General features: G+C 36.6%; 1 protein-coding gene across 1 annotated transcript in view; it reads right to left on the bottom strand.

Annotated features, from left to right (window-relative positions):
- Positions 1-3,918: 3,918 nt before the first annotated feature.
- Positions 3,919-12,743, bottom strand: part of atrnl1a (attractin-like 1a) — a 259,263-nt gene continuing 250,438 nt past the window's right edge. The window contains exon 30 of the mRNA XM_082154105.1: positions 3,919-6,540. Within this exon, the coding sequence (XP_082010231.1) occupies positions 6,416-6,540 (125 nt within the window). The 3' untranslated portion in view covers positions 3,919-6,415. The remainder of the gene's footprint in view (positions 6,541-12,743) is intronic.

The following is a 12,743-nucleotide window of genomic DNA, read 5'->3' as shown; positions in this document are numbered from 1 at the left end:
GGAAGCAAAATAGTATTTAAAAATTGGCCAAAAATACAAAGGTAAAAATGCTATTTTCTCAGCTTTAATTATCAAAAATGCTTGTGGTGGCTGGCAACTTGAAAAAAACAACAACAAAAAAACCACTGGTGGGGAAAGAGTTAAAAATCTACTTAAAACAAACAAACAAAAACTACTTAAAGGGATAGTTCACTTTGAAATTAAATTTTGGTATGTTTTAGCTTACTTCAAGGGCATCCAAGATGTAGGTGTCTTTTTTTCCGCAGTAGTTTCAATTTTGATATTTTTAGGTCAAACCGTTCTTGTCTGTCAGTCATATAATGCAGGTCGATGGTCACTGTCTCGAAGAGCATGCACAGAGTCCAAATTAAAACAATTCCCCATCGTCCAAATTAAACAATTCCCCATCGTAAGTACACATTGATGGCCTAAGACACGAAACGAGCGGTTTGTGTGAGAAAACGAACAATATTTATATCGTTTTTACCTCTTGAACACAGCTGCGTCCAAATGATCTGAGAGTGCGGGCGGGTATAGATATATACACTAGATGTCGCATTGGCTACTGCGAAACCGTACCCAATGCGACACTAGTGTATATATCTATACCCGCCCGCGCTCTCAGATCATTTTTGAGACAGTGACCATCGACCTGCATTATATGACTGACAGACAAGAATGGTTTGACCTAAAAATATCAAAATTGAAACTACTGCGGAAAAAAAGACACCTACATCTTGGATGCCCTTGAGGTAAGCTAAAACATACCAAAATTTAATTTCAAAGTGAACTATCCCTTTAAATATTTGTATGCACGATATGCTTATTTTGCAATTATAGTAAAATATATTGTTTCTATATAAAATCAGCATATTTAAATCAATAGTTTTATATTTCTCCATTGCGTTTAGTTCAGTTATGTCATCCACAGTGCTTCATGGGATTGTAGTTCTGTCCACCATTAAAGCCATGAAGTATGCAGTGTACCTTTGTCTTTTTGTCTGATTTTCCAATATTTTTTTGCTTCAAATCAAAGTTGTGATTCACTTTCGTAGCTGGTTGGTCATAGCCGGAGTCATAGCTTCTGTAATGAATTCTGTAATGAAGACTTTTTAAAAATCCCTATGGGAAAAATGAATGGGAATTATACTCTCTGTTAGACTACTTATGGCTTCTGTTTTCCCTTCGTGTGAATGAGAAAAAAAAAATTGACAGACAGAAAGAACCTCAAAAGCGTTCTGATTGGCTAAACAAAGAATCTGACCCCGTTTCGTGGCCACTGTTTATTTAACTGCTTACACCAGGGCTGTCACAGAGATGACTGATAACTCAGGATAGTTATTTCAGCGATACATTTCTGGGATTGGGATCATTTTCTGCATGCCATTCCATAAAGAAATTTCTCACAGCACCTTTGCGTCCACCCCTGCAGTTGCAGTCTTGTCTTTGAATTAAACATTATCACCACCTGCTATGTTCAAATGAAAAATCTATTCATGGGAACTGAAATTTGTGTAACAGATTTTACTCACTGATACACATCTGGAAGCGCGTTGACTGCAAAGTGTGATTTAAAAACCTTTTTTCTTGCTCCATCATTTGTGGGCAGTATATTCACATAAAGACTAATTAACTGAATTCCAAAACAGCTATGCTATTATTCCAACTTCATTTGCAATAAGGATGCGTGATAATCATCCTGAGTAGCTTTCTCATTCTTTTACTCACTCTATATAATCATCTGAACTAAAAAACCAAACGGATCATCATGACTCACATTAGCAACCTGATGACTCTGACCGATGTGACTTCATCACTGACATTATAATCCTATTACCATAATGGCACATTGTGGCTGTGGCCTGGTGAACAGTGAGCGGTGGCTTTGTCAGCAGTGATGTAGGCTGCTGTGAACGGCCGGCCCAACAGGACAGTCTTTCTTCTCACTGTGTGGGTACATGTGACCCTAAAACAACTGCCGGCTTTGTAGTCCAACTGCACTGTGACTGACCATTCACCATCAGATGACAACAATTACCAGACATAAATAGAACATAATGGTGTAAAGATTAAGGTCTGGCCTAGACATCAGGCTCTAGATGAGAGGCGTTCTGACCACTGCCATTCAAACACAATGGGCAGAGGAGGGTTGATAATGATGGGTTCATAATGCCGCGGTCATATGAGACAAACCATGATATTTTACAAAACATGATATTTTACTAAATTTGTTTCCCTCTTACACAAAGTGTAAATAGTGACATGTCTTAATACAGACATTTTTAAATATGTCTGTATATTTTAGGTATTTTTTTTTTGGGGGGGGGGGGGCATGAAGATGCAATTTTTGTTCTGTCCAACCCCCTGTGTATTAATCTTTTCCATGCTGTATTAGCATTATACACATTTCAATAAAAACAAATTACAATTAAAAAAGCTAATATTTTTTCTTTCTATATTTTAGTTGACATTTCATATACTTGAAGTTGTGCCCAAGTTATGCTTTAACCCTGTTGACATCACATTTTTTAAGAATTATTCCATAAATCATCATAATCATCATCTTATCTTTTTGTGAATGAAAGACCAATGACGAGGTCTACTCTTTTTTTTATATTTGATCTTTACTCTTTATGTCGGTCAGTAGAGGATGATCTCAGTTGCTGCAATTGTGTATAGAACACAAGTGATAATTGAAAAATGGAAATATCAGCAGCAAAATTCTTTCTAAGAAGCACTGAGTAGTTTCCTGACTCAAAGTTAGTCAACCTTGTTACTTTCCTGAACACAATTACATCCCAACAAATATTAAAATGTATTCATTTTAAAATGGCAGAGTGCAGCTTATTAACACATAAACACATTTACATGTTCAAAATTATACAAAAATGTGCTTTAAAAATCTTATGACCCAATTTTGTAGAATAACCACAGCATGAGTCATGAAAATGCATCTTGCAAACATAATTTTATTATGTGCATTTCTACATATTTTGAGTGCTGAAATTTAAGTAATGCAATTAAAACAAAGCATTGTAATTTACTCCGAGTGTGCTTAATAATAACTTTCAGAGTACTTATTTTTGTGTTCATCTTTTCATTCATTATGATCATAGCAGGGGGGACAACAAGAACTGCAGAACAATAGCTCATACTGTATATATATATATTTTTTTTTTTTATAACCCATAACACACAGCAGATGGCTGCAAGAGGGTCAAATAAGGTCAAACTGGAAGGATTTCTTTGATGTTTAACTTGCTTGGATTTATCCAGATTGACAAACAATCCGATAACAGCATCGGCAAGTAGAACATTTAAACATCTGTCTACCATCGTACTGCAAACTCACTGAAAAAATCATTTAAATCAGTCATGTACGAATATAAATCCTCTGTTCCGCTTAACACCTATGGCAACAGCACTTAATTACAAACATATGTGATTTCCTTTTCTTTTTTTAAAATGAAAAATCAATATAGCAACCAGTGCATTAAACTATTGTATGTTTGTGTAGATAATATTTGAACAGCTTTTCAATCTCATCTGGGTTTAGTAGCATATTTCAAATGACTTGGTGAGTCAACTACATAGATGGTTATAGACAGATTAAGATGATTCATCAGTAGACAATCTGAGCATGAAAGTAGGTAACTTTCAACACAACAAAATTGATATTTGTATTTTATTCTTGGTAAACACTGCCAACAGTCTACAAGCCATTTAACCCACATGGTTTGTCCTGTAAGAACCAGCTAGACACTCGCTGCATCTCATTACACAGATCTTCACTTCTGATGTTGCGTAAAAGTTACTCAACTCCTCGCCTTCAGACTGACGGTACGTGGGCGACGTGAAGCTGAAACTACTTCACTCCTAGAGAGAGTAGTTTCGGAAAGAAAACTAAAGCATACAACAGATTTATCAAAATGTTTATTTCTGCATAAACATGAACTTTCTTTGGCTGCTCTTCACTTGTTCAAACTTGATTATGTATAAGGTAAATTATTACATAACGCTGTTAGACCAGAAATCTCCTCAACATTTATACAATTTACAAAGGTTATGACTCAAGTATGCAAATGAGAATAAATAAACTAAAACAAATACATTTGAGACATGAGAGACAAAACAATGTTATTGCTTCTGCAATGCAGTAACATTACCCCTGCATGGAATGTTTTAACAGTGCAAAAGAGCCAACAGCCCAATGAGCGATACATTTGTTAGATTGAAGTTGGACGGGAGTAATTTATATACAAGTGCTTGAATTTGAATCAACATTGCAATGAAAAACCAAAAATTGATCAGTAAGTCTCTTTGGAAAGAATACAAGGTTTCCCATGTTCTCCCAAAAACTGCAATTCTGTCGTCAACACAAAAGACAATAATTTGAAAAATATCTCAGCGTTTTTTTTGTCTATACAATGAAAGTCAATGGGAAGCAGAACTGTTTGGTTAACAACATTGTTCAAAAAAGAAGAAAGAATGACATACAGGTTTGGAACAACATGAGGGTGAGTAAATGATGACAGAATTTACACTTTTTTGGGTCAACTAGTTTAGGCTGGTTTCGTTAAAGACATTTTAGACAAAAAAATAAAATAAAATAAATATATATATATATATTATAAAGGATTCAATAAAATGAAGGATTTAAGTGCAACACATTTTGGTTGTGAAAACAATGGAGAAATACATCAAAACTATTTTATAGAGGACATGTGAGAATGTTTTTGGGCCTATTTTAGTTTAACAAACTATTAATCGATTTTCATAATAAGAGTGTTTTTTTTATAGAAATTATACAGTTTTTACATGTCTTGACTATCTGAGACAAACAACTCAAAACATTATGACAATAGATAATAAGAGTTACAAATACAGGCAAACAATTTATTGGCTTTATTAACATGTTGAACAATACTGTGTTAAACTGACATTTGTATTATGTACTAATGAAATTTTAGTCTGACGACTCCAGACATTTAAAATAGAAACCAATGATTTTGGCCACAGAACCATCATAATATTTGAAGTCCACTTCAGTTGTGGGTAACCTTGTTAACTCTCTGCTGGCATTATCTGTTGATCATAAGATGTTTCAATACAACCACTGTCTGATAAATGCAGCACTACTATGACAACTAACTGTACAAAACTACAGTACCATTAGGTAGATCTGTCTGCAATCATATAGTGCTGAAAAACCCTGTGGAATTGATGATTAAAACGCTTTCTTTTATCTCATGCACACACAAGCTATTTGTATAGGTTAATACTCCTAAAAAGTGTAAACGTTCTCCCTGTAGTGCCATCAAAACATCATGTGTTGTGTTTGAGCATGAGAATCTTTTTCATTCTAGAAACATTGATCATTACTCCAGTCTTCAGTGTCACATGATCCTTCAGATCCTGTTATCTAGCATATACTCTAGCATACTAGCATGCAGTCAAGTTCAAAGCTAAATTATATGGACTAAAAGCCTAAAAACACTAGCTTTAAATTTATGTGGTCTTTTCAGTTCTTGAATTTAAGTGTATGGCCACTAGGAGATACAAATGTCAGTTCTGCAAGACAAAATTAAACTTTCCACACACACGTCCTGACTTTGCAGAGTTCAACATATTTTGTTTCTGGAACAACATTCCTGTTCGAAAATGTTGTGCTAACCATATCCCTACCCCTAACCCTAAACCTACCCATAAGTTATGTCTAAAACCAGAGGGAAGTGACAGGTGAATAACTCTGATGTAGAAGCAACTAACCTTGGTTGTAAGCCTAAACTTGACATAAACTTTAAACTTGTCCCTCAAATCTGATTGGTTGATTGGAATGTTGTTCCAGAATCAACAAAGATGTTGATCCAGGAACACGTTGCACATGGTGAAATCAGGTTCTGCCTTTCTGCTCACCCAGACTATTACAAAGCACCGTATGTATTAAATACAGTCCTCGGCTAACGATAATTACTGTATCAAAGAGTCATCAAAAGACATTTCAATAAATGACGGGACTAAACCCTAAAAGTGGAGAAAGGTTTGCCTCTACATATGTGATCAGATGATTAATTCTGGCCTGTAACCTGTTACTATTTTGGGTCAGAGTGAGTTTCACTCCTCTTTTGAGAAGCAGCTGTTGAAAAACAGAAACACAGTGGGCACAATCAAAATGCAGATGTCCTCTACAGAGGTTCAATCAATACTGAGGGAATACGAGCTCCACTATGGAGCGTGGAATTCAGGAGGATCCACACACGGACTACTAATGTCTCGACCCTCCTTTGTCATTTACACTTCAAGAGCTCCCCTCTCATCAACACCATCTCCTTCTAGTGGTACGAGAGAGAGAGAGGGGAGAAAAGAGATCAGAATCAGTGCGTCCCGGAGGTTCCTGTGAGGTCAGTCGGCTGGTTCAAACACAGGTTCCCTGGTGCACCGTGTGCTGCTGTTTGCGGCTCTTTAGACTCAAGCCCTTGTCTTTGAAGTCGCCGGGCCTCTGCTGAGACGTATCAATAAGAGCACTGGCTATGGTAATGCCTGTGGGGAGAAGGAGGAGATGGAAGTGAGCTTCAAAGAAGAGGAGTGCAGCATCCTGATAAGAGCATGCTAACGCTTACCAATCAAACCTGTGTCTGTCAATATCATCTTACAATCATCAGCGCAGAGTTCATATCCTTATTTGTTCTTTTTTCTTCTTCTAAAACTGCAGACCCTTTCCAAAAAATTTGAATATCATGGAAAAGTTTATTTATTTCCATAATTCCATTCAAAACGTTAAACTTCCATAGATTATAGATTCAGGGCCCACAACTTAAACGATTTGTACATAATTTGGGCTTCTAGCTCATAAAACCCACGAAAAGGTGATTTCAAGGGATTTCAAAAAATTTGAATATTACATGAAATTACACAGTAATTACACAGTGATACCATGGTCATTGAACCAGCTTTTGGTTATTTTGGCAGTGTGGGCAGGTGCAAATCCTGCTGGAAAATGAAGTCAGCATCTCCATAAAGCTTGTCTGCTGAAGGAAGCATGAAGTGCTCTGAAAATGTCCTGGTAGACGGCTGCGTTGAGTGGACAGCACAGTGGACCAACACCAGCCGATGACATGGCTCCCCAAACCAACACAGACTGTGGAAACTTCACACTGGATTGTGTGCCTCTCCATTCTTCCTCCAGACTCTGGGACCTTGGTTTCCAAATGAGATGCAAAATTTGCTCTCATCAGAAAAGAGGACTTTGGTCCACTGTGCTTTATTAACTCCAGAGTCAACGCAGCCGTCTACCAGGACATTTTCAGAGCACTTCATGCTGACTTCATTTTCCAGCAGGATTTGCACCTGCCCACACTGCCAAAATAACCAAAACCTGGTTCAATGACCATGGTATCACTGTGTAATTACTGTGTGATTTCATGTAATATTCAAATTTTTTGAAATCCCTTGAAATCACCTTTTCGTGGGTTTTATGAGCTGGAAGCCCAAATGATGTACAAATCGTTTAAGTTGTGGGCCCTGAATCTATAATCTATGGAAGTTTAATGTTTTGAATGGAATTATGGAAATAAATAAACTTTTCCATGATATTCAAATTTTTTGGAAAGGGTCTGTATAGGCCCTTCTAGCCATGAGGAATTTTAGAAAATAAGCTCTCCTCATTTCCACTCATTCTGCGGTCAAAACGACGGTTATGGAAATGACTTTTTGGAATTTACTCATTTCATAGCATTTTACATGTATTTATCATTTCTCATACATAAATATTTATCACAAATACAGACAATTTAATCATATTTTCACACTTTTTTCTATATTTTCTCCACATCTCAGGCCCTGTTTACACCTGGTATTAAGATGCATTTTGGTCGATCAGAGGGAGAGAGACATCCTCGTTTACACCTGTTTTGTCCACTTTCAACCACTTCTGTCCTGATTTATTTGAGGGGAGGGTCTATGGTATCTATCTAGGTAAATGGATGGGTTTTTCAGATTTTTCAATCTAATGGACAAAATAAGCTCACGCAAATTATGAATGTGCACAGAGATGACAGAAAAACGTATGGAGATCATCAGCTCTCATTTCTGCTCTGACAGCCGCAAGATCACGCCAAACATGGTGAGAGTGTGTTCGAAATTAGTAATGGTACATTGTGCTTAGTATAATTTTTTTTTTTTAAACAGACAAAGTTTAAATCCAGTCTGGCGTTAGGTCAGTAGGCGGAGACAGTTGGCGGTCTTTTGCAGATGTTCAAACGCATTCAACCACATGAACGTCTAAAGCAGTCCGGTCAAATGCGTTTTCGACTACCACTGGAAGTGGTTGAAAGTGGACAAGCTCAAAATGTTTTAGACCCTGTTTACACCTGTATTTAGCATTGTCCACTTGTGATCCAATTGACCAAAACGCATCTTAACCCTCTGAGGTCGAGAAACGCGCCGACGCGTTTTGCTGGATTTTTTTCACATTGCAGCAACATAAACTTAAATTACTCCGTCATTTATGGTTATACAGAAAAAAGAAATATAAAAAAAGAATCTGTGATATTTCTACTTTTGTATGTGTCCACTTACAATCAAATCAAAACATTGTGCTTTTGTAAAATAAAGAAAATAAACAGGGTGTGCGTTCTGCCTCTCCGTCGCGGTGAACTTTTTTTTCTTGAGCACGTCTATAAACTGAAACAAAACTCAGCGAATACTTCTCACACATTTATGAGCCATATACCTTTATACACATTTAAGTGTGTACTTTTAAATGATCGGATTCAAACTGAAAACAAATATTCTCTGTTTAAGTAATTTTTATAAAACCAACAGGATGTCCAGTATCTCAAACGCTTGCTAATTACTTTTTAATTCGACACGCCCACTCGCGCAAAAGAGATTCACATGCAAATCTCCACATGGGACGCGAAGGCCCTCGTTACCTCAAACACAAAACACCAACAAACTTCACAAGTCTCTGCTTTTCGTCGAGTTTGGAAGACACGTCTGAGCTTACATTGGATTTACCCCCAGAAGAAGAAGAACACGATTTGAAGACAAGAAAGATGTAAGGTAAGAAATTCTTACTTATTAGTTTATGGTATTGTTGCATAAACTTCACATTGCAGTTGAACTGTTGCTAGATATATGGTGAATATTATACTATTTAGACCCGTGTTTCCTGTTAAATACTGTTTGTGGATATCTGCTCAAACATAGATATGTATAACCATAATGTTTAATATTTTGGAGCGCGATGGCGTTTGAATGTATCATATTTTGGAGCGCGCTGTGGGTCTGAATGTATCATATTTTGGAGCGCGCTGTGCGTTTGAATGTATCATATTTTGGAGCGCGATTGCGTTTGAAAGGAAAAATGCACCAAACATTAGGCTTTATGTTTTTACTATTATCTCATTTCATATCATCATAACGAATGGAAACATTTGAAGTAACATATGATAATCAATATATTTTTCTCTAGCGTAGTTGTTCTTGAAATCTTTTGGAAGATTTAATTTATTGTTATTATTATTTTATGCAGCACTGCGTAGCCTATGCCTACAAGGCACAACAAACCTGGTGTTCATTATATATTGTTGGAAACGTGTGTGTGTGTGTGTATTCTGTGAATTTTAAAAAATCTAAAATCTATTCCCAAAATCGTGCAGCCCTATAGTTTCTCTTGATATCAGTATGTTCACAGTTTTTTCTTTTTTTCTTCTTTCAGGGACCAGATGCAACTGAGTCCTGCTGACTTCAACATTTACATGAGTCTCTGTACATGAACATGGTAAAGTGAAAATCAAACACCTTGGAAATGAAAGGTATGTACAATGTTTTTAGGAATGGCACAAAGGTCTCTGTCTTTGGATCATTGTTTTCAATGTGCTCTTTTGTCATTTGTATTTTTGGATTGTGTTGTGTTGTAAATAAATCCAAACAATCTAAAAGCCATTCTTTTTTAAATCTCCTCATTCTTTGTGCAAGGTTGCTCTGAATGACAGGGCCTGATCGCTCCTAATAGGGCAGTTAGGGGAGTGTCTTTGTCTTTCTCAGGTGTTGAAGGCTTACATATTCATGAGATGATCACGCCTCTTCGCATAAGGCTTTTTTCACACAAAACACGTCTTAGAAATTTTAAATCAATATATTGTCTTATCTGAATGAGCAGTCAGGGTGATTTTCACATAGTTTTGGAGCAAATATTCTAGGCTATGTCATACAACTTTCAAAAGTCTTGTGAAGAAATAATCAGTATGGGTTTCATGGCCTTATTTCAGTGAGAATTTTTGTATTTTCACAAACCACGCATAAATGTCATTATCTCAAAACTACACACTTTTACATACATGCTGCTGATATATTATTGTAGCAGAGTTTGTGCTGAATACAGTGTAATTAGACTTTAGCCATGAAAATGTCACTAGTAACAGAAAAAAACACAAATGTCAGAGCATGTCAGAACACCTCCAGGGCCCAGAAAACAGCTCAGACCTCAGAGAACAACGACAAAAATCAGTGTTGCCTACACCGTTATCTGTTATCCTTTTTTTTTTTATTTGCACCCTGTTGACTTCAATGGGGCAAGTTTTAAACCTGCTTTTAGCCTCTTAACATCCTTGATGTGTCATTACAAGTGCACAGGTCATGTGAGTGATTCCTTCGGAGTGAACGCGGGTGAATCTGACTGCAGTAGATGTGAAAGATATGAATAAAAATGATGTTTATTCAGCCAGCGCACATACCTGTATTTACATCCTGTTTTCGGTCGAAGTCCACAGTAGTCGATTGTCGAGTTCACAATGACAATTGACTAATGACACATCAAGGATGTTAAGAGGCTAAAAGCAGGTTTAAAACTTGCCCCATTGAAGTCAACAGGGTGCAAATTTTAAAAAGAGGATAACACGGTGTAGGCAACACCGATTTTTGTCGTTGTTCTCTGTACTGACAGCAATCCAAATGTACAAAAAAATTAGCTCAATGTTAAAATTGACCGGAGTTCTCCTTTAATACCAGGTGTAAACATGGCCTCATATTTCATCTTAAGCATGCTCTTCACTTCATTTCATGGTGACCACATACACTAACTTTTGATACAACTTTATTAGTTGCAAAACTGTTGGTTGCCTTGGAAATGACATAACATATTGAAATGGTTTATGTGTATTTACTCTTCTCAGATTATATATATTTTTAAAGTTTGTTTTTATTCTTTATAATACATTTTAGTAGTTTAAGATTGAAAGTCTGTGTCTGGGACAATGGCAAAACACGAAATCTATACATAAAATGAATTTGAAAAGTAGCAAAAATAAAGACAATGTGATCTTCACATAACAAAAAGTAAATAGACTTGAGTTAGTTTTACATGCTTTTATGAATAATCCTGATTTACTTAAAAATATGAAACAACAAAATAGTATCAATAAAAAAGTAACTGTAGTCTGATTACAGTAATATACTTAAACTTAAAATTCTAAAGATTATTAGAATTGCAGCAGGGGTGTTTTTTGGTTTTTACATGTCATCGATTTAAGAGAAAAGCCTCTGAAAGTTCATGTGGAACAACAAGAGGTGTATCTGATATTGCTTGATCTGATAATGCTACATCATCATTCAATGAGCATTCAGAACAGAAACTAGAAAAGGAGTGGAGGCTCTTTGAGCCCTTGAGTAATCTGGACAGTAATTCGTGTTTGTTTTACACAGATTCCTCGCAAGTCTATTATTGATTATTTATTACTTATTAAACAAATGTAAAAAAATTGAATGAACAATGATTGAATGAATTAAAATGAAATAAAAAGAATAAAACAAAAATACATTGATTCAATCAAACGAACAAACGAAAGAAACAAATGTATTCGGATGGAGCAACAATGAAACGACCAGTCCACTAGTGCATGATTGTAAGTGTGATTTCGTGCAAAATTACATTTTCAAAATATCAAAGTTCAAATTCACCTTCTTGACCCAATATTTCAACGAACTGCATTTATTTACAGCACACACTGTACATAACAAAAGGACAAAATCTTCGGAAGAACTAAATGTTTTCTGCTGAGGAGAGATGTCCGTCTCAAGTGAATTAATTGCGAGGCTGAATCAAATCAGGTGCGCATGAGGAGAAGGCTAAAGTGCTCTCGACTAATGGAAAATCAAACTCGTTATTGTGATCTTTGGCAGGTGAGCTGCGCGCATGATTAACCCCGATGAATTCTGCACTTTGAGACAGGATGTGCGAATCCGAGAACTCCATTAAAGGTAATCAGAAAGACTCTGTTGACCTGAGACACTGTAAATGAACACTTTACAGCTACTGCATTATTGGAAACGGCTGTTGTCTTGTCCACGTGAAACTTAAATGCCTTCTCGCGTTCGGCGTGAGCGATGCGCGTGAGACAAGTTTCCAGTGATAATCGGAAGAATGTCTCGGTGGGTGTCGAGCGAGCAGCTGTCTGCAGCGAGTCCTCTTCGCACCACCTGCCTCTTCACAAAGTGTCATTATGCCACACCAAGGTCACTCTTCCAACTGATGAGTGTTTTCCACAAGCAATCAGCCACACTCCAGCCTCAGTGTGACGCCAAGGTTATTCTGAGAGGGAATACACTCTCAACCTGACTTTCTATTTCCTTGAGGCATAATGACTTCACCCGTCATTCGCAGGCCATTGTCAAGAAGACGTGAGATCTGGTGTGGTGGGTGTCAACAACATCACTTAACTTCAATGTTACCCATGTGATTT

This window comes from Leuciscus leuciscus, assembly GCF_965113295.1.
Source record: "Leuciscus leuciscus genome assembly, chromosome: 22".
Taxonomy (NCBI): Eukaryota; Metazoa; Chordata; class Actinopteri; order Cypriniformes; family Leuciscidae; genus Leuciscus; species Leuciscus leuciscus.
Note: the sequence above shows the minus strand (reverse complement) of the source record. Positions and strands in the feature narration are given on the sequence as shown.